Source organism: Electrona antarctica (assembly GCF_951216825.1).
Source record: "Electrona antarctica genome assembly, chromosome: 19".
Taxonomy (NCBI): Eukaryota; Metazoa; Chordata; class Actinopteri; order Myctophiformes; family Myctophidae; genus Electrona; species Electrona antarctica.
In genome coordinates, this window is record NC_136800.1 from 9,528,412 (window position 1) to 9,550,633 (window position 22,222).

Sequence of the window (22,222 nt, forward strand, 5' to 3'; positions counted from 1 at the left end):
CTCCTCCAGATTTTGTCCAGAAATCCCGCAAATCGTTACACAGTATCTCTATAGTCATGTGTTCAAGAGGGATCTGTCCGATATTTCAGATTCCATCCTAATTGGCTAACATTGGCTTTCAAAGTTTGCAGGACTGGCCCGTTTTGAACAAAAAGCCTCTAATCATGAACGCAGCATGCAATTTACGTGAAATCTTTCACACACTTTCCTACTAGGCTGAGGAATATATCCCACCCTTTTCACATTGGCCTATTATAGCGCCACCAGGAGGCCACAACCTGTGCCCCGAGGGGCACTTTTTCTAGTACAATACTTTATTTTTATTTTTATGGATTCATGTATTATTCCATTTATAATTTTACCCATATAGAATGCAGTCTGTTCGGATATTAACAGTTTAAGGGCCCCAGACGGAGATCACCGTCAAGTTCAAGTTCATGGTCAGTTGCCCAGGGCGGAGATTGATAAATGGGACGGAGATTAATGATATCAAAACCGGTCGCATCGCTCCACAGCCTAGGAGCGCTTGTTGCCCAATCCTCGGTGTTGCACAACAGTGACAGTGACAGTCTTAAAACGTTCATAACTCGCGATCTAAATCATCCCGTCTAATTATGAAAAAAGATCCTGTGTTAGACGGCGCTCCGCGGTCCAGTTGTTGTCGATCGACTCTAGAGTGGTGTGGCTATTGTTAGCTGCTACACAGACATTCACAACAACTTCCGGTCCCCCGGTAAAAGTGGTCCGGGCGCTATAAATGATGGGCACATTTTATTAATGGATTAAATAGATCCGGGCCCTCAAGGTGTTAACTCTCTGTATTTCTGTCTCTACTTCTCAGGGTCCTGGAAATTGCACAAAGTGTGCCAACTTCCAGGATGGATTGTTTTGCGTGTCACGTTGTCCCAAAGGTGTTCCGGGGGAAGGCGACACTCTCGTCTGGAAATACGCAGATCCGATGCACGTGTGCCGGCTGTGCCATAAAAACTGCACCCAAGGGTAAGCGGCGCGTATCGTTCATGCCAACACGTTAATGATACTAGCAATGTGCAATTTCACCACCTGGAGATCAGTGTTGTTTTTGGCAGCAAATTTTGATTCTAGTTTTAGTCATGGTCTTTTGAATAGTTTTCATTTAGCCTTAGTAATATTTTAGTCACCTGGAATGTTTTGGTGTTAGTCGACTAAATCGACAGTTGATTTAGTCGACTAAAATGTATTTTGGCGGGCCTTGATGCCGTCGTAATGGCTGATTTTACACTTGCTGAAAATAGCTGATCTACAAGCTTGTAGATCGGCTATTTTCAGCATGCAACCAAGTGTAAAATGACTATACTGGATATCTTGTCCACTAGTCCCTTTCTAACAGTTTTAGTCTAGTTTTTATTTGTTGACGAAATTGTCAATATATTTAGTCTTCGTTTTAGTCATCGTAGCTTAGTTTCCATTTAGTTTTCGTCAGTGAGAAAAGGTAGTCGACGAACATTTTTCGTCTTAGTATTAGTCGACGAAATCAACACTGCTGGATATGTAATATACAATATGCAAACATCCCAGACATTCGACTGAATATGTATTTACTGACCGTGAATCACATTCTGTTTACAGATGCAATGGCCCTGGACTGAAAGGCTGCCAGAAAAAGTGAGCATGGATTCAAAGTTCTCAGTCGCCACGCATTGATTTCACTCATTTGGATTCCATAGAAGCCACAGCGTGTCTTCTCTGAAAACATCGAAAATAGCAGATCTGCAAGCTTGCAGATCGGCTATTTTCGGTCATTTGTTGTTTTTTTTAAGATGAAAGAGTATTTGATGTGATCAGGATCAGGAATTAGGAATAGAATACAAGTTTAACATGAATTGTCTCAAAAATGTCATAAAAGCAAAGAGGTTAAATGCTTCAAATCTGTGATTGTTGCTGTTATGTGGAAAAACAGCAACAATAGGTTTACTTTAGAATGATCATACGGTACCATCATCATTACATTTTCAGTCTTGAGATTTTATTTTTGAGTGATGCAACCATAGGGTGCAGCCACTCCAATGCCCAGCTTTGTCCGTCCCTGGTGGTGTCCCGAGTTTAGGGTACCAACAGGGGGCGCTGTGGCACCACTCACTTCATATTGGTCAGATGTTTTCTTAATTATTTCCTGTTCCAAGTGTGTCTTATGTAACTATTTCCAGCAAAGGGATAATAATTATTCTGGTCTGTAGATCTTGTTGAGCTGGTCATTTGGAAGGTATAGCTCTCAAGTCAAAATAGTGTGGGCACCCTCTGATATAGAGCATAATAAGTGGATAAGTCTGCTGCTTATACTTCCACTGTGTAATATCTGTATCAATCTGTACCTCTTTTTGTCTTTCAGCCAATCGGGCTTGTCTATGATCGCGGCCGGTGTGGTGGGTGGTCTGCTGGCTGTGGTCATCGCAGCGCTGTCTGTGTTTGTGTTGCTACGCCGACGCCACATCAAGAGGAAGAGGACCCTGCGCAGGCTTCTGCAGGAGAGAGAGGTGAGAAGAGGAACAAACCAATCCAGGAGTCTTTTATCCCATTTAGGCCTGACCTCGAAATTTAAAAAAGATCTTCTAAAACCTCCAGTTTTCTGAAATAAATATTTTCACGATTTTTCAAAAATAGCAGACCTACAAGCTCGTAGCGCGCCACTCGGTGGCGCGCTATGAGCTTGTAGATCTGCTATTTTTCAATAGCTAAATTATAACATAATGTTTAAAACCCAATAACCCGCCCAAAATGGGTTATTGGCTTGGACGCATGCCCATGCCTGCATGCCGGAAGCCTTCTAACCATGGTTTACGCCTGTTTAAAGTCTAATAGTATTCAATATAATAATAAACGTTATTTATTATAGCGTGCTTTTTGAAACAGGGCTACACAGCGCTTTTGCAATAGCAAGATAAACTAGAAGAGCAGTTCCTGCAGAAACTGTGTGGGCTCGCTCAAAAGAAATGTTGTCGTACAACTGGGGGGTGACACAGTCTTAAGACAAAACTCAGCTTTAGGCCAGATTAGTGCAGAATCGGCCTCGCTACTAGTCGAAATCCACTCCATATGTATATGAGGTTCTGTAGTACATTATTATGCGATGTCTGTCACCGTTAAACTGCCAAAATGCCTTTGCGGTTACTTGATAGAAGCGTGCTGATGATCTCTTTTTTTCAGTTGGTTGAACCTTTGACCCCAAGCGGAGAGGCGCCCAATCAGGCTCTGCTGAGGATTCTGAAGGAGACGGAGTTTAAGAAGATCAAAGTGCTGGGATCAGGGGCTTTCGGCACCGTTTACAAGGTAACGAACTACGTGTCGGTTGTATTAATAAGCACTTTGTTGTGAACAGTCCCATGATATCCCCTCCTCTCCTGTGTTGCCGAGCTGCAGTGAAGCAGCGAACCAAGTACCAACACCCCTCAATGCTATCCCACATCTACATCTGGTGTCCATTTTTCAATTAAAAGTCAGATTTCCGGCACACCACATCATGCATGAGTCGGTCCGATCTCACTTTCAGTGGTTGTGTGTGCGTGCGTGGGCGCACGTGTGCATGCATGTGTTCACGCACGACTACAGTTTCCTAAACAGTGGGTCGGGGACTCGTCGGGACCCATGTTTGGGTTTGTGTGGCTCACGAGTAAATGTCTCCTCATTTCCTACATTTAGAAACGGTATATATTATTTGAAAAGACAAAAAAAATAAGTTGAAACCGCAACTTTTCATCAATCAAAAACAATTCCAACATTTTCACAAGTAGAACTAATCTAATCAATTCGATGAATAAATCCCAAATAAAGAAGCAGATCTAAAAGCTTGCATCATGGCTCGAAGCGACGTGTTGTTAAATTGTAGATCTGCTTTTTCCACTAGTTTCTTGAACTAAAACGCTTGGGAACTACTGCGTGCGTGCGTGCGTGCGTGCGTGCGTGCGTGCGTGCGTGCGTGCGTGCGTGCGTGCGTGTGCGTGCGTGTGCGTGCGTGCGTGCGTGCGTGTGTGCGTGCGAGAGAGACTGTTTGGAGAGTTCAGAGAAAGCTTTATTAGCATAAGATCATTAGTACTGGGTTGTGCCAAAGCCTCGGAAATGGAACAGAATAGCAAACAATGGGGTCCAAAATGCACAGGTGAATAAAGTGCAATAACGGTTAGATACTGTACATTTAGTAGAATAACAGTACTGTGGTTAAGGCATAGGGGTTCAAAGAAATCCTCCAAAGTGTCTCGAGCTTGACTCGGCTTTCCAAACACAAGTAGCCATGTGAGGAGGGTGCCCACTTGGTGGAAAAAGTACTCACATTTTTTACTCACGTGATAGTTTCAATACTGCAATGTAGAACTACTCTGTTACAAGTAAAAGTCCGGAACTCAAAATGTAATGGGTAAAAGCACAAGTAAAAATAAGTATTGGTATCAAAATGTAATTATAGTACCAAAAGCAAAAGTACTCATCATGCAGAATGTCCCATTTCAAATGCATAAAAATAAAAATAGCAGATCTACAAGCTCACAATGCGTTATATGCGTCACATTTTGAAAATGAATTTTGAAATAATAATAATTAAAAACCACATGTAGGAAACAAAACCTAAGGGGACCCAAAACAATGTGTCCGCGACCCACACATGGGTCCCGACCCACTGTTTGGGAAACAGTGCTGATATAGTACGGTTCATCTTTATGCATGCAAGAGCCAAATATGTCATTTTTAAAGTTTCTTATGGGCACATTTGGATTTGAGTATGTATGTAGTACTAATAATACTGTAGAAGCCTATGAAATGACACGTGTGTGTGTGTGTGTGTGTGTGTGTGTGTGTGTGTGTTTGTGTGTGTGTGTGCGTGTGTGCGTGCATGCGTAGGGGCTGTGGGTTCCAGAGGGAGAGGACGTGAAGATCCCTGTGGCCATCAAGGTTTTGCGTGAGGCCACATCACCAAAAGCAAACAAGGAGATACTAGATGTGAGTTAATTAATATTGTTTCATTACAGTATGGGTTATTCTTTGGAGTGTGAGCTCACTGTCGCAGCAACTGCAGCTACTAGTGGGAATTGAAGTAAATAGCTGACTACTGTATAGGATCCCAGCTTACTTCATCTTACTTAAGCAGAACTGATGGGAGAAATTACAGTGCATGTACTGTATTGCAGCCCGACAACAAGCCGCAGGTTCGATTCCCGAGTCCGACGGCCATTGCTGCCTGTCACTCCCTGTCTCTCTCTCTCTCTCTGCCTCTTTCCTGTCCTATCTTCACTGTGCTTCCAAAAATATATTTTTCTTAATTTGTTTAGGTTTGTTGTTGATTTTCTGTGGTCTGTTTTTTTTTTGGCTCAAACAAGTTCTCTGATAATCCTGCTGATTGTGATTGTGTCTCAGTCGGCAAATCCCATATATGACATATGAATCTGCCAGCAGATGTCACTGTTTTCACTGTTTTGCCTGTTGTCACTGCAGCTCAAAAGGCTTCACAGACACAGAAAAAATCCCAGACCACAGAAAATCCACTGAATGTTCAAAGTTCAGGTTTTTTGGGTGCAATTGAGCTCAAAAAGTAAAGAAAAATTACAAAACCTTTTTTTTATGCCAATCCCTTTAAAAAGAAAAGAAAATTTGCAAAATACAGGTATAATACCATTGAGTTGGTATATTGTGAATGGCCGGCCGGGGAAACTCTCCCCTGTCAGGTGAAAAGAAGCAGCTTGGACTCCTCATGCATAGAAGGAAGCATGAGGTCAGTGTAGCGCCCATGATTACATTAGATAATTGACACTGGGTGAAAAAATGGGTTACAAAATCGTGGGTTACAAAAATATATATATTCATATTGTGAATGGCAATTTTTTCAAGCCAGATGTTACTTTAGTGTCACGTTTCCTCTAATTCAGAGCACATGATGTCTATTTAGAACTAATGACCGGTGATTTTCCCTTAAATGAGTAATGTGTCGGGTTTCTAGAGTGACCTTCAAATGGAGCTGTAAGGAAATGAGATTAACTCGCTGAAGACAAGAGTTTGCTGTACAGTATGGTAGTGTTCTGAAAATAACTGCCATTACCGACACAAGGAAAGAGTATTGTAGCCTTAGTAGTTGTATTCATCACTGTACGGAAGCTGGTTAAATAAGCCAATTGACCATATTAGACATTTTCATAAATATATGGCCTACTGCCCTACTTCATATACAGGCCTACAAGTTTGTTGCACAAAAGTAGCTAGTTGCGACACGTTGTGATCTTAAGTGTTTTTTTGTTGTTTTTTTTTCCAATCATGTTTTAGGTTATTATTAGGGAAAGAAAAAGATGAGTGTCATATTATTTGTTTTTGTTTTTTATTTGCTGCTTTCTTTCGTTTTAGCGATTTTAGCTATTTTTGACAGGTTATGTCAGTTTGTCACCTCCCCCTTCACATTCAGTAGATCCTATGATCTTTTTTGGCCAGATGTAATTTCTTGGGGTCTAGTAGGACTAGTAAATCATAATAAAGAAATCACCGTAAAAATGTGTAAAACAAAATACATATTTATCCACTTGTTCGAATTACCCTGCCGCCCTGTCAAAATAAATTCTATAAAATCGTTAAAACGAAAGAAAGCAGCAAATGAACAAAATGTAACACTCATCTTTTACTTTCTCTAATAACAACCTAACCTTGGTAGGAAAAAAAAACACAAAGTCCTTTAAAGATCTGCTATTTTTTCCACTATATTTGAAACTTTCTGAAAGGGAAAGTACAGTAAGTCTGCCTGTGGGTTTTTACAAATATTTAACCAATTAAACGCATAAGAGCTTGTGAATCATTTATAATCTACATTGATGGATACATTGGATTGGAATGCAGGGTTCCTTGTTCCACCGTAGTGGTTTTGGAACATGCAAGTTTCTCCACCCAACAGCGACGATGTGAATGTGGAAAAGTACTGTATAAAGTTCAGTATTGGTATAAGGGCTTATGGGAGATGTTAGGTGGTCAGTTAGTTGAAGCTTCTGGTTGTTCTCCACGCCATGCGTGGGCAACTGGCGGCCCCGGGGGCCACATGGGGCCCCCACCTTCACTTAATGCGGCCCGCAGGTTAATACTGATGTAGTATTGATTTCAGCTGTTACAATTCCAAACATGACCCGCTTTAATTACTTAAAGTGGGTCTATAATAGTAGTTTAATGACTACCATTTCAATTGTATTGTCTTTTTAAAGTCCAATGTATTTGTTTTACGGGTTATAAAATTAAGTGTTACATTTCACGATTACAATTGTGAGCTTGTGCACGTGGATCGGCCATTTTTGCTACTTTTGTGTGACATACATTAGAATGACGAATTAGCGCAATAATTATGAAAAATAGTGGAGATAAGATGGTTAATAATGGTTTCTGCCCGACAGTATATATATATGCAATGTTCCCCTCTGGAATGAGTGTGGAAATATATAGTGGACCTTTCTAATGGTCAAAGTTGCCCAACCCCTGCTCCACACCACAGGAGGCGTATGTGATGGCCAGCGTGGAACACCCCCACGTGTGTCGTCTGCTGGGCATCTGCCTGACCTCCACGGTGCAGCTGGTCACTCAGCTCATGCCCTATGGCTGCCTGCTGGACTATGTCAAGGAGAACAAGGACAACATCGGCTCCCAGCACCTGCTCAACTGGTGTGTGCAGATAGCTAAGGTATGGAAACCATTCGCCGTTACACATTTAGTGTTAGGTGTTCAATATTCGAATCCTGTCTGGTTCCTGAGTTATTCCCCACATACACAATATTCATATTGCAGTGCTTAATTTATAATATTATTAGTAGCTCATGAATCCAACTACTGTACAAGTCATGCTGTTCGGCCCGGGCCGCTGGCGTGGTGGTCCAGGCACACTAGGCTGCAATCCCAGCCTTGACGGCGTGTCGCGCGGTCGGATCTCGATCCCGACGACCTTTGCTGCGTGTCACTCGTCATCTTTCCCCCCATTTCCTGTCAGTCTACTGTCCTATTAGCCTGGCCCAGCCAGCGTGCTTTCTGGTATAGAGGGGTAGGTAGCGCATGGAGCAAGTGCCGAATCATATTGGTTCACCAATCTGAGCTCAAGTTCCGTCAACTTGGTGCTACTGAACAATGGAAAGCAGTGTGTAGAGACCCAGGATATGTAATCACTAGAAATAACTGGTGAAAGACATCACTAATTAAGAAACAACATGAGGTCTCTTCTGACGGAAACCAGGGCTTTTAAAGCGCCTTTTCAGATCGGACTTACATGAGTCACAAGAAGTGACTCCACAGCAGAGTTCAGCCTGATTAACGGGGCCACTGAACACAGGGCACCGTGCCAGACTGCTCATTTTAACCGCAACTTCACCTTTGTTTGACATTAGGGTATGAACTACCTGGAGGAGCGCCACCTGGTCCACCGTGACTTGGCAGCCAGGAATGTCCTGGTGAAGACTCCTCAACATGTGAAGATCACTGATTTTGGTCTGGCCAAGCTCCTCAATGCAGACGAGAAGGTGTATCATGCAGATGGAGGAAAGGTTGGTTGGACAAAGCGATCTATGCACAGTATACAGTGCATAGATTCATAAAGAGGACTTAAGGTGGTTGCACACTGGACGCGTTTTTCGGAAAACCGATGGAGAAACGCCGCTAAAAATCCGAAAAATGCGCTCTGTGTGCATCCCTCATCCCTTCACTGTAAAGGAATCAAATTTGCTCCATGGCTTAAAACTGTGTTTATCACTACATTGCTGGTTTTAATTTAGATTAGATGTTCTGTGAGTAATGTGATTTGCATAGTTTATTATCATTTGGCTAATTTGTCAAGCGTCCAATTTCAAAGTAGGGAATGTAATTCTCCTTGCGATATTTTATTGTCTACTGCAGGCATTTCTGCCGTAACATAATACAGCTTTTAGACACATTTGGGACAATCTCTACTGTATAGTTCATAAATCTCCCCTTTGCACAGGTACCAATCAAATGGATGGCACTTGAATCTATCCTGAACAGGACATACACACACCAGAGTGACGTATGGAGCTATGGTAAGTGACACAAGTCTTGACATGTTCTGTTCTAATTGTCACCATACACTGTGTCCCAGAATGCACTTGAAAGCTTGCACAATGTCAGACATATAGAACAGTTAGTCCTTTGCACCCAGAGTGCACTTGGTGACAGGTGTGTCGGAGAAATGTTTATTTTCGCTCAAGTGCTTTAACAGCATGTGACGAAGGAAATTGTGCGGTAGTCCTTTTAAGGTTTTGTAACTTCAGATACAAAAAAATATTGTTGCTGGATCCAGTACTACCACAGTCGTCAAAATGAATTCCACGCGGGGGAGTAAGGAATAGCGTTTTACTAGCATCTGGGATTTTAAGACACAAGTTCTATTAAAAAAAACTATACAAAAGCAAATCTCAGGTGGGCAATATCACTTCAGAAGCTCACATAAACAATATTTTCAATTCAGAAACACACATGTAATAATACCTTCATTATTCTCACGGAAACACACAGCTCCTGTCTGTGGGCCAGCCTCCAAAACCTTTTTCTTCTTTTTTCCTGGGGTTTGATCATACCTTCCGCTCAACAAGGCAAACACATCAAGCAGGTTCTGGCAGCATGACAGGCCTCTTCCCTTTTCAGTAGAATATCCTGCCAACTCCCACTCCTTCTGCCTCGGCCAACTCCTCAGCTTGTTGATATTGTGGGATATTTCGGAAACCTACATTTCTGTCGCTTTGTCACTTTTTTTCTTCCCATGCTAGAGTTCAAGGTCCTCAGTCCTCACTCCTCACCTTGGATTCTTTATTTTTTTTAAAGATTTGTTTTGGGCTTTTCTGCCTTTATTGATAGCATCAAGTGAAGATAGACAGGAAAGAGGGAGAGAGAGAAGGGGAGAGACATGCAGCAAAGGTCGTCATGAACGGGACTCGAACATGCAGCGCGCTGTCAGGCCAGAGCCTTTATATGGCATGCGCCTGGACCACTTGGCCAGCGGGCACCCACTCCTCACCTTGGATTCTGGCATGTTGGGAGTTTAACACATGCATAGCTCATGCTAGCCCTTTTAGAGGAAAACGTGGAGCCAGTGCCAGAAAAATGCGTGAAAAACCAAAGAAGTAATGACTAATTAGGACGTGTATCTGATGTGTAGCTGTTGTTGTTCTTGCGCGTGGAGGAGCAGCATCGCCCGGCGGTAGCAACAGCATTAGCATAGCTTGTTTTCAGGTTTTATAAGGTCCTAAACATCCCAGGTTGTCTCATTTAGAGAAGAAAAAGGACAAATATAAATTTTAATTACTGGATTAAATTAAATTAAAGACGGATTTTCACGTTCTGGCAGTCAGAGGCAGGTGGTGGAGAGAAAAACGGGATCCGGCGTTCTTGACAAAGATAGTGTTAAAGTACCAGCAGTGAGCTACAGTTGGAGGCCATCGATATTGTCCTTTTCTTTTTGCTGAGGTTTGCGTGATCTGCGCAAAAGGACAGTTAACCCATTTTGGGCGGGAACCCCTTTTGGTGTTTTAAACATTGTTATAATTTAGCTATTGAAAAATAGCAGATCTACAAGCTCATAGCGCGCCACCGAGTGGCGCGCTACGAGCTTGTAGGTCTGCTATTTTTGAAAAATCGTGAAAATATTTATTTCAGAAAACTGGAGGATTTAGAAGGATTTTTTTAAATTTTGAGGTCAGGCCTAAAGGGACAATATCGGTGGCACCCAACTGTACACTACTACATCATATTGTCTCCTTCTTTAGGTGTGACCGTCTGGGAGCTGATGACGTTCGGGAGCAAGCCCTACGACGGTATTCCAGCCAGTGAGATCGCCGGGGTCCTCGAGAAAGGGGAGCGGCTGCCTCAGCCACCCATCTGTACCATAGACGTCTACATGATTATGGTGAAATGTGAGTTTTGGTGGAAGTCCGTCGAAGACGCCGCACGCCAGAAAGAGCGTTGCTGCTACTCTGTAGTGTAGACCACATGTAGGATAATAACATCTGTGTCATGTCTTATAGGTTGGATGATCGACGCGGACAGCAGACCTCGTTTCCGGGAGCTGATGGCCGAGTTCACGAAGATGGCGCGAGATCCTCCCCGTTACCTCGTCATTCAGGTATCATTTTGCCAGCCTGTTCTAAGGTTAACCTTAGAAACTAAACGAACACAAACTATATTATTATACCATTCAGGACGGGAACCCCTTTTGGTGTTTTAAGCATTATGTTGTACTTTAGCTATTGGAAAATAGCAGATCTACAAGCTCATAGCGCGGCACTGAGTGCCGCGCTACGAGCTTGTAGATCTGCTATTTTTGAAAAATGTGGCGCAAATTTGGAATATAATATTCTTTCAGAGCGAAAGTTTTTATCTCAAATCTAAGGTTGACCTTAGAACAGTTCCCCAACTTTTTAGCCTGTGACCCAAAAGAGAAAATTTCGGGACACAGACTAGTGAAAATAGCAGACGCGGTGCAAAGTGCGTTATGGAAATTCTTAGGTTTTATTATCTTCCTGAAATTACTGGGTTGAATTCATGAAAGAAAAATGCTTTTTTGGAAATGTTTTTTGCAATATTAAGAATAATTCAAAACAAAATGTAGGAAAAAAATCAAGGGACCTATAAAAATGTGTTTGCGACCAAAAAAATGGGACTCCTCCTTACTTACCCACCGTTTGGGAAACAGTGCCATAGATTAGAACATATACAGTTTCTTTCGTATGATTTGCTTCATGCAGTGCAGTCCCATTATAGTACCTTACTGTATTTCTGTTGCAGGGCGATGACCGGATGCACCTGCCGAGTCCTTCAGACACCAAACTGTACCGCAGCCTTATCAGTGGAGAGGACATGGAGGATGCCGTGGATGCAGATGAGTACCTGGTGCCCCAGCATGGCTTCTTCAACAGCCCCAGCACCTCCCGCACGCCACTTCTCCACTCGGCGGTAAGCTTACAGTACAGCACTGTAATAATAATATAGTTTGTGTTCGTTTCGGGTCACACAGTATAGCCCCTTGGGGTCCCTTGTCTTTCAGTAGTTTGACGTGAGATCTTTTATATTTGTATATATTTGATTTGATTTGATTTAATTGAGCCATCAGTCAAATGCAGGTCTGGCATATCAAAGCGAAATCTAAAAATGCACACATGTCACACGTTGTCAATCTTGACTACTATGTCAAATGTACTGGCAATACATTTCAGAGAGAAACAACCAAATCCAATAAACCACAATGTAAACGCAGTAAGCCTCGGAGTAATTAGAGTTTCAGCCGGAGGAGCTATCTGCAGCAATAGATTAGGCCTTTAATTTCAGTCAGAAGAAAGCATACTTGGAATTTTGTGTCAACTAAATTCCAGTCCACAGCCCCTAGTTTATGAGACACTCAGACAGGGCACATTTGCCAGCTGTGGCCCGGGTACATATTTTAATCACATATGGATTTCAACAGGAACCTATAGTGGAAACGTTATTATTATATTATTACCGAGTCCAGAACCCACAACCTCAATTTTATCACTTGCTTTTTACGGGCAAACTTTTATTGCTGCCTCAGCCTGTGTAGATAGTGTAGATTCAGCTGCATTAGATTGAAGCTGGACATTTAATGAGGTATTTTAGCTCGTCGGCAGCATTTAAGTTTCTTCCTCAAACCGCAGAAGCTGAACACATTGGCTTAGACCCAAACAGCCCTATCTGTAGGTTCACTGTCATGCTGATGCATGGAACTAATTGACTTGAATTGAAGGTCCAACGTATGTGGAAAGCCTCTCCGTAGTGTGACAGTGTTGCTTGCCGACAAGAACTGATACCACGCATTATTACTAGCTTGAGAATCTGCTGTCCTTGTCAGCAAGTGACAGTGTCGTACATGGAGTATAACTTAGGCTGAAGTCTGGCCTGAAACAGAACGCCTGCTGTCACCCCCATCCAGTTAAACTCTCACCATCATGGCTCTTCTTCATCTTGCCAACCCCCCCCCCCTCATCATCTTCCCCTCCATCTCCCACGTTTTCCTCCCAGGGGCCTTTTGATGATTAATAGCGAATCGAAATGAGAAGAAGGAAAAAAAATCACATCCTCTATTTCACTTCAGGTTTTGGTGAAGAAGGCCAAGCGTAGGTCCGGCATTTCTATCTGGGCTCCATGCCTGTCGCTGAAAGCCTGCTTAGGCCACTTTCAAGTTTGATTACCTTTGCAGGCGGAATTACTTATAAAGTTGCTGCACAGAAAGGGGGGCGTAGCTCAGAATGAGCCTGTTTTTCTAATACCATTGTGAGAGAGAGTACAGTGTTCTGCGGTGCTAGAGAGTTTTACAGATGGCTGCCTACTCAGCGTGTTCAGTTTCCTGCTCTTGTTCAAAGTAATTGCATTGCCACAGCTGTCACTCTTGTTTCCTCTGCTCGCTTGGTTTCTTTGGTCTGTGCACATCTACAAAGTCACAACAAAAGACGAAAACAACAGTACATAACAACAGTTGTCTGTTATAACGAATAGGGATCTGCTCGACATGCATGAGTGAATCCACTCGACCTTCCTTTCCAGAGAGATATCATTGAAAGTTTTGTATATTTTATGTTGCAGAGCCTAAACAGTAGCATCGGAACATACCACGGCAGAAATGGCTTAACGGTAGGAGGATAATGTTAATCTTGTACAATATGATATTCAAGGAAACTGACCCTTCTTGTGTCTAGCATTTTAAGAGGGAGTCACAGTACATATTCATTTTAATACCATCTTATTCCTGACAGAATGGATTCCCAGGGAGAGAAGGAAGTGTGGTTCTTAGGTACATTCCTGATCCCACAGACAAAAATCTCGACCAGGCCTTCCAGCCAGCTCCAGGATACGCTCCAGGCAAGTATCCTTCAACTTCCAAAGGCCTCAATCTCAGCTAAAAAAAGACCCAAAAAAATGATCAAATGAAGAACAAAAATGGAATGTCCGCACACAATATATGTCTGCTCCCCGTCCTCTTTATTTCAACCTAATAAACAACATTTTGCCCCTGGGCTTTTCTCAAGTTCTTGACATATATCGTGTGCGGACATTCAATTATTTTCCTTCACTCAATCTCAGCTGACTCATTTGAGTCATGCAAGTGATGTATTTCTCAATAGAGCCCACTTCTTTCCAAGTCATGTAGTGAGCGAGAGGGACATCTAGTGGACATATATATTAGTGATTATGAGCTTTGATGCACAGAAGTGCCATGCCAACCCCTTGAGCTATGAACTAGCACCAAGACTTCTGCCATGGTTTATTCTGACTACCCTTATGGCTTTTACTGGCTTGCATCCGTTTGTCATCTGGCTGACTGGCTTCTCATCATCGATTTCTTTCAGACTACATGAACCAGAACGGAACGTCAGACATGCTGAACCCTGTCTATCAGCAGCCCGGGCCGCCACGCTGCATATTGCCCACCATCTCTTCGGACGACACGGAATCAGAGTACCTGAACTGTTTTAGGAACGACACCTCGCCGCCTGAGTACCTGAACGACGTCCACCATGCGCCCGCCGTTCTGTCGCCCACCTCCAACGGAACGCTCCACGGCGCTCAGAAATACCAGCCCCAGAACAGTATAGACAACCCAGACTATCAGCAGGACTTCACTCCCACCTTCAAGAGCCACACCAATGGACACGTCCCGTCGGCGGAGAATGTAGAGTACTTGGGCCCAGACTGAAGTGTGGCGAAGGACCCCATGCTCTTAGGATGGAAGGATATGCATTACAGACATAAGAGACTGTTTCCTGCTCCTTTGAGAAACTGGCAGGGGGGTGGGTTAGCTATAGTGGTACTATGAACTGCTTTCTATGTTGTATGTATCCGGTCTTGAGGAGGCAATTGACATGCTGTGCAGCTTTTCCATATTGTTTGCATGTCGTTGTGCTTGTCACACGAAGCTCGGCTCATTCCACAGGCCTTTTCCATATCACATTTGAACTGAAAGGGAAGGACAGGACGTCACTTTGATGGATGCTGGAAGACGTGAGACCTGTACTCAATGGAAGTGAGAGTTTCTCTTCTAGATATACTCTCCACACATCACTAGTCCCTGTCAAAGGGTAAGAGACAAAATGCTGTGATATGAATGTATCAATGTGGGGACGCTACTATCACATGAAAGGATTTAAGAGGTGGAGGGGGGGTGGCAGCTAAATCCAAAACATAATTTAAGGTACAGTAGATGTCAGAATTGGAACTTAAACAAACAGCAGTGAACAGTATTGACTAGTAACGAGGGTTGACAACTGTTTCACTATAAATACATTAAGGTGGGCGAACATGCGCTGCTCCGTTATGGTTAGGTTAGGGCGCTTATGGTTAGGTTAGGGTTTGAGGTATAGGTTGTCGTTGTCGGACCAATGACTGGTCGGAATGTAGTACTGCACCCGGCTCAGAGATGCAGGGCTGCAGGACATCTTTAGTACTGCACCCGGCTCAGAGATGCAGGGCTGCAGGACATCTTTAGTACTGCACCCGGCTCAGAGATGCAGGGCTGCAGGACATCTTTAGTACTGCACCCGACTCAGAGATGCAGGGCTGCAGGACATCTTTAGTACTGTACCCGGCTCAGAGATGCAGGGCTGCAGGACATCTTTAGTACTGCACCCGGCTCAGAGATGCAGGGCTGCAGGACATCTTCCGTGTCTGCATGATGAGGTCAAGTGACTGAAAGGGGGGAACGTTCCTGAGTCCAAGCGCTGGCTGGAATGTTGGGAACTTCATGACGACACTCTTCCTGGAGGAGGAGTCAGTGAGATAAGAAAATAAATGTTAATGTTGCAATGTATCATTCATTGAAAAGGGGAATGCCACTGCATATTAGCTTTTAAATATGATATTGCTCGGCCTTAGGGCAGTCACTGACTCTCTTAGTCAGAAACCAGACGTTTGCTGATGTATGGGGAAGCAAACAACAAATTTAGTCTACACACTTGCTCAAACGCTTTTAAATATGTTTTTTCTTTTATATCAACATTTTGACCACACTGGTGAGATTAGGGAATAGGGAAGGCTAGGAAGACCAATATCAAACTTCCGTAGCTGGAGAGAGACATTTCTCAGCCAACTCAAGTATATTACCGGTAGTGTGTTTAGGCCTATGGAAGGCTTAGCCTATATTACTTAGCCTCCCATGAGAAGGAATTGAGAATGTGACTGTAGTATCCAGGCTGATATCTCAGCATTTTTGCTCATTATGATACATGTAACTCTTTGATAGTGCTACTTTAATACAAAGTTAGTTTCAAATATCATTGCCTGAGCCCACAAATGTAATGTCTCATTGACACAGATGAGAGTTTGGTTTTCTGTTCTTTTGAAGTTTTTTAGTTGACTAAACTCTCTACTACTCTCATGACTGCCCTAAGCCATATGCATAGCCTATTTGAATTATTCATTTTAGTGGTATTCCCTTTTTAACATTGCGTTAGACAGAGCAACACAAATGTGTTTTGATGGCTCCAGAATATTATGGAAATAGCTGGAGAAGATGTTTCTGCTATTGGGGATCCCTTTCCTTGTTTGTATGTTGTGTGTTTTTATTTTAAATGCAGTCCTGTACATGTTATTGTTTTCACAGAGTTTTAAGTGTTGACACTACATCTATAGATCTGCTCATTACTTTAAAGTCTTGTAGTCTTGCAAGAGCATTAGCTTTGAATACAAATATCCTTCCTAGTTTTAAAGGAATATACTGTCGTAGCAACATGTGAGCCTACATTTTCAGATTTTTACACACAGGTACATGTACAGAGAAGAGTGATTATGCTGTGTACAATATAGTCACCTGCAATTTATCTTATCCGTACATGGTTTTGCCACTTTATACATGAATATGCACTTATTCCAGAATTTTAATTATGTCATTCCAAAGTGAATATAAATAAAACGTGTTTTTTTATGGAAATCTCATTGTAATAACGTACATTTTATACAGTAAAAGGACAGGTTCCAGTGAAGACGGTAGTACCACACTCATTAACCACTTAAAGCATAATTATACTTCATTGACCGGGGTAGCCAATCTACAAGCCCACAGGCCTTTTGTGATGCCTCTGTGAGCTTGTAGTAGATCTGCTAGTTTTCCTGAATGTTCGCCTATTATGGACGCTAGGGTGCAAATGGTTAAATAATTCAGTCTTCCCATCTGTCTTTTACCATCCTCACAGTCTCTTTTGCGGGACGCTATAACCCATTAAAACAGGAAAAGCATCTAATTTTAGACACCATATTTTATACTTTAATTAAGAAATAGCAGATATTCAAGGTCCTAATGTGTCACTTTGTGCCACGCTATGAGCTTGTAGATCTGCTATTTGAAAACAATTTGAACATTTGCAAATCTTTATAGGCATATAATCTTTTTTCATCAATCATGTTTAACAAAAATCTTTGCTTCTGGAGGTCCCTGGAACAAAATATTTTGAGATGGGGGGTTTGTGGCCAAATACATTTACTTTTAATCGGCCTCATAGAACATTGTAGAGATCATATGCAAGCAGAGCTAAACCAGCTCTCTCTCTCTTCCACACCATGCCAGACACATGTTTCTGCTTGAGGTTTCTTTAAAGGGGAAGTCATACTGACACTATATTGCCCATGTAACGCTGTGTACAACATAATGCCATTTTTTTTGGGTAAACTTTATTTTTACATTTCTTCACAAGACAATACACATGTATGCAAGAAAACACACAAACATATACAACCTCCGCCCCTCCCCTAAAACAAAAACAAAAAAAAAGTGGTGGGACAAAGCAGCGGACAATCATAGATCAAAAAGAGTCAAGACAGGGACATAGTCGGACACAGTCCGGATTAGTTCACTGAAATGAAAAGTCCTCAACAAACTCCACAAAGGCACTCCAAGCCAGGACAAAGTTTTTTTGGGCTCTGTCCACTCTATACCTGAGCTTCTCCAGAGGCAGGAATGATAGAACTCCTTTTAGCCATTGTTGAAAGGAAGGTGCCTTATAATGCAATTTAATGTTGGGTAGGTTGACCCTTAACCTGAACCAAAGGTTGTAATGAGACTGCTCCTCTGGATGTGTGGATCAGCCAGGACTGGACAGTGTAATGAGACTCACTCACTGCTCCTCTGGATGTGTGGATCAGCCAGGACTGGACAGTGTAATGAGACTCACTCACTGCTCCTCTGGATGTGTGGATCAGCCAGGACTGGACAGTGCACTTCTCTGAGAAACAAGGCAGGATGCATGTGGCAACAAGCAGCAGCATTCTGGTAAAGAGTAAGCCAGTCACTATTGGAGAAAGTTGGGTGATGTTTACCTGGTACATCTTGGTACCTTTCATGCTTCCTTCAAATAACCATTTGTAATATAACTGTTGACTGTAAATGTGACTATTAATTCCAAACCTCTAACCTTAACAATAAGGTGTCTTCAGACATGTACAGCATATGACCCCTGGAGGTAGACTTATAGTTTAAATATACATGTGGATTAAAGTCAGATCTGTCATTGTGTTTTGGAGGGGCACTAGCCTCTCCTACTGTATATACAGCTGTTGTCCCCACACATCTCATATTTGCCATCGACAATGAAAGGAGAAATTAGGTCATATGTCTGATTGTCCGCCAAATATGACGTAAATTTGTGGCAACAAACATTAAATGCCATTGACAATGAAGGGATGATTTACGTCATATCTCTGCTGTCGGTCGGGAGGAAACCTCATAATTCCAAAATGTTCATTTTTCGGAAATGAAGAAAACTATATATTTTTAAAACAAAGTCTCATCAAAGTTGGTGTTGTAACTTTATATATTGTCAATTACTTCCATGAGAGGTGGTGGAGTTAGTTGCTTTAGTAGACATTTTGAGGGTCCAATGGAGAGGTTTTGTCCAAAGCACTTTTTACTACTTTCCATTGGTTCAATATTTTCGAAACAACACACAGACGTAAAGGGTGTTCAATAGCACTGATTTATGCTAAAGAAAATCTAAAACCTAAAAAAATTTAGTTATGAGGTTTCCTCCCGACAGCAACGATATGTAGACGAGCAGATCGGCTAACCAATCACATATTCAGTTCAATGAAGGAGACATTAGGTCATATGTGCCTCAAATATGACAGTTTGTCCACAGTCTCATATTTGCCATTGACAATGAAAGGAGAAATTAGGTCAAATGTCCGCCAAATACGGCATAAATATGTGGCAACACAAACATTAAATGCCATTGACAATGAAGGGAAGATTTACGTCATATGTAGACTAGCAAATCGGCTAACCAATAAACCACATAAATTCAGTTGTTCATGAGATGATGTATAATGATAAGAGCGCCCCTTACTTCACACGGGTGTGATTTATTTTTAATGATTTAGTTTACAGTTGGAGGCCATCGATATTGTCCTTTTCTTTTTGCTGAGTTTTGCGTGATCTGCGCAAAAGGACAGTTAACCCATTTTGGGCGGGAACCCCTTTTGGTGTTTTAAACATTGTTATAATTTAGCTATTGAAAAATAGCAGATCTACAAGCTCATAGCGCGCCACCGAGTGGCGCACTATGAGCTTGTAGGTCTGCTATTTTTGAAAAATCGTGAAAATATTTATTTCAGAAAACTGGAGGATTTAGAAGGATTTTTTTAAATGTTGAGGTCAGGCCTAAATGGGTCAAATGGTCTCAGGTCTAAATATGAAAAATGTCTGTCCTGATTCCACGCCGGATCGTGGAATCCTCCCTAGCGATGGTCATGTTGTCATGCGACGTCTCCAAACACGGTGGGCTGGATGGCCACGCCTCCTCCACACATCAGCTTGGCTCCCTCCTTCTTCCCACTGCTGGTAGTGAACTGCTCCTCATCCACCTGCACAGAACAGGTTGTGTTCATATACTGGCTCAATACAGTTCACCATTGTCATGCCTCAAATCATTCAGTGCATAATCAATACTAGTAGTTCGACCTGACATTTAATTTAGAACAGTGATTCTCAACCTTTTAAATTTCCAGTTTGATGAGCATTCAGCCACGGACCTCCATTTTATACAACTTTTATTGATGAGATCCCAATCTATACTGACATTTTAAATGTTTTTACTAAATTAGTGTGACGGTCTTTTTTCATTAACCCAATAGCACCCGAGCCCGATTCTACTAAATCAGTAGTTCTCAAATTGATATGCATTTGACCACAAATCTTCAAGATTTTTCAAAAATGTTCACAAATAGCAGATACAAATAGCTTTTATATCTGCTGATATCCAATGCAATAATCTAAAATGACACTTTTAATGGGTTAACCAGTTGTGATTTACCTGGGGTCCCTGCTCAATGTGTTGTAGACCACCACCACGCACCTCCTAGCATGCTCCACGGTGGTATCTCGGCTACCCTTGTGGTGATTTCTGTAACACAGGTTTGTTCTATCTACGGATTGTCCTTAGTTGATTTCTTTACCCTTTGAGCTGTCCGGTATGTACCTGCCATGACCTGCTCTCTGGGTTAAGAAATACATAAGCTCCTCCGCCAACATCAAGGCGACAATCCATGGGAGGAGACCCAATTTAGTCATCGCCAATTCCCAATTGCCCCAAGTGTCCTTGAGTCCCTGTTGCTGGCACCAAAAACTACTGTGTGCATCCTCCCATACACACTTGCAAGTAGCTTCTGCAGTGCAGCAAAAGGGACGGTCACTTGATCCATCGCCAGATTAAGTTCCCACCCGTAAACACGGCCAATTGTGTTTGATGGAGCGCCAGGCCAAGTTGGAGGCACAGCAGTTAATGCTGCAGTGGTGGGGAGAGTACTTTACCTCTTACCACACCCAGACGCCCCATAGACAGACGTTGCTAAACGCTCAGGCGCAAGACGCAACCTAGAGCCTGGCCCGCAAGACGCCAAGGCCAGTGACCATCACAGGGTTGAAGGGCACCTCAAGCTAGCCCGCCAGACGCGAGGCCAACTGACTGGTGACGATGATCAGCACGCAGGACTCCGTCGGTAGAAACCTGTGGACAAACTAGAAATAGTTAGTGCAGAAAAGCAACAATATTAGCACTGTTAGATAAACGCTAGTTCCTGTCGTGGTTGTCGATGTATCCTCTCTGTAACTGTGTTAAATGGTGGTCAGTTGGTGATGTAGCTGCTGAGCAGGTAGGTTGCTGTTAAGCGAGTACAAAATGCGACTGGTTCTGTTGAAAGTCTCAGTGCATCTGAGGTGAAAACGCTGCGAGCCTTTTTAAACTGTAGCCTCTACGCGACCGCAGCACGCATGCACCACGCGTGCGACACGGGCCTCATTCCTGATTCTGATTGGTCAACTCAACGTACGGGCCTCCCGCGAGATTGGCCAAGCTGACACGCCGCTCATTCCTGATTCTGATTGGTCAACTCAACCGATTGGCCAAACTTTTGAACGCTTCGGCGGTAAATACCGTCGACGCGAGCAGAGCAGGTGTAGTCTTGTAGCGAGAGAGGAGAGAGAAGCCACGGAAAGAGAGAGAGAGAGAGAGAGAGAGAGAGACAGTTATCACTACAAGTACTACCGACCAACCAACTGACCAACTGACTGACTGACTGACTGACTGACTGACTGACTGACTAACTGACCGACCCGGACCAACCAACTAACCAACCGACCGACCGACCAGTTACCCGTCCCTAACCAACCGAGCGACCGTCCATCATGGGCCAGTGCGTCTCAGGACCAAAACCCCGTCGTCCGGATCCAGTCCACGACACCCAGAGGACCAGCTGGGACTCCCTTCAGCCCTTTCATCAGGTAAGTGTCATGAATGTCATCATCGTCCGGGCAGCCTGTTTTAGTTTGATGGGGAAGTTGACACGACGGTGCATTTAGAGACGACATGCTTGTGCGACCACACTAGTTTTGTATGGGAGCCTGTGGCCGTGGCTGTGCTAGTGTGCTCCAACAACGGGCGTTTAAAAATGGAAGCCGGTTAGCTGTTGTGGACTTCTCATTCCAACTTCCAACGGGCTCTGCCCTTTATTTATTGTATTGTGGTTCTTATTTTGATGTTATCATTTGAACTTGTGTTAACGGCAGAGTAAACGTATAGCTAGCTAAATTGTTTTGATTTTAAATTAGACCGGTAACCCGGACTGTCTATCCGTGTACAGTAGTCCTACATGCACGTTTGGATTTGAAAATAGACTGGACGTTAAACGTATTACTAACACACTTTTTTGTGTTCAGGACGACATATCGTCCTCTCAGAGTTAAATTGAC

The 22,222-nt window shown here is 42.9% G+C and overlaps 1 protein-coding gene across 3 annotated transcripts in view; it reads left to right on the forward strand.

Annotated features, from left to right (window-relative positions):
* egfra (epidermal growth factor receptor a (erythroblastic leukemia viral (v-erb-b) oncogene homolog, avian)) overlaps window positions 1-16,908 on the forward strand; it is an 81,833-nt gene extending 64,925 nt beyond the window's left edge. For 2 of the 3 annotated variants that reach the window (XM_079488729.1, XM_079488727.1), the window contains exons 15-28: window positions 842-999; window positions 1,609-1,644; window positions 2,369-2,513; window positions 3,184-3,306; window positions 4,867-4,965; window positions 7,481-7,666; window positions 8,361-8,516; window positions 8,951-9,026; window positions 10,749-10,895; window positions 11,007-11,104; window positions 11,767-11,934; window positions 13,576-13,623; window positions 13,746-13,851; window positions 14,340-16,908. In XM_079488729.1, coding sequence (XP_079344855.1) covers window positions 842-999; window positions 1,609-1,644; window positions 2,369-2,513; window positions 3,184-3,306; window positions 4,867-4,965; window positions 7,481-7,666; window positions 8,361-8,516; window positions 8,951-9,026; window positions 10,749-10,895; window positions 11,007-11,104; window positions 11,767-11,934; window positions 13,576-13,623; window positions 13,746-13,851; window positions 14,340-14,686 — 1,893 coding nt within the window. In that variant the 3' untranslated portion in view covers window positions 14,687-16,908. Of the gene's footprint in view, window positions 1-841; window positions 1,000-1,608; window positions 1,645-2,368; window positions 2,514-3,183; window positions 3,307-4,866; window positions 4,966-7,480; window positions 7,667-8,360; window positions 8,517-8,950; window positions 9,027-10,748; window positions 10,896-11,006; window positions 11,105-11,766; window positions 11,935-13,575; window positions 13,624-13,745; window positions 13,852-14,336 lie in introns of all 3 variants that reach the window. The other variant, XM_079488728.1, reaches the window with a different exon arrangement.
* Window positions 16,909-22,222: the final 5,314 nt, after the last annotated feature.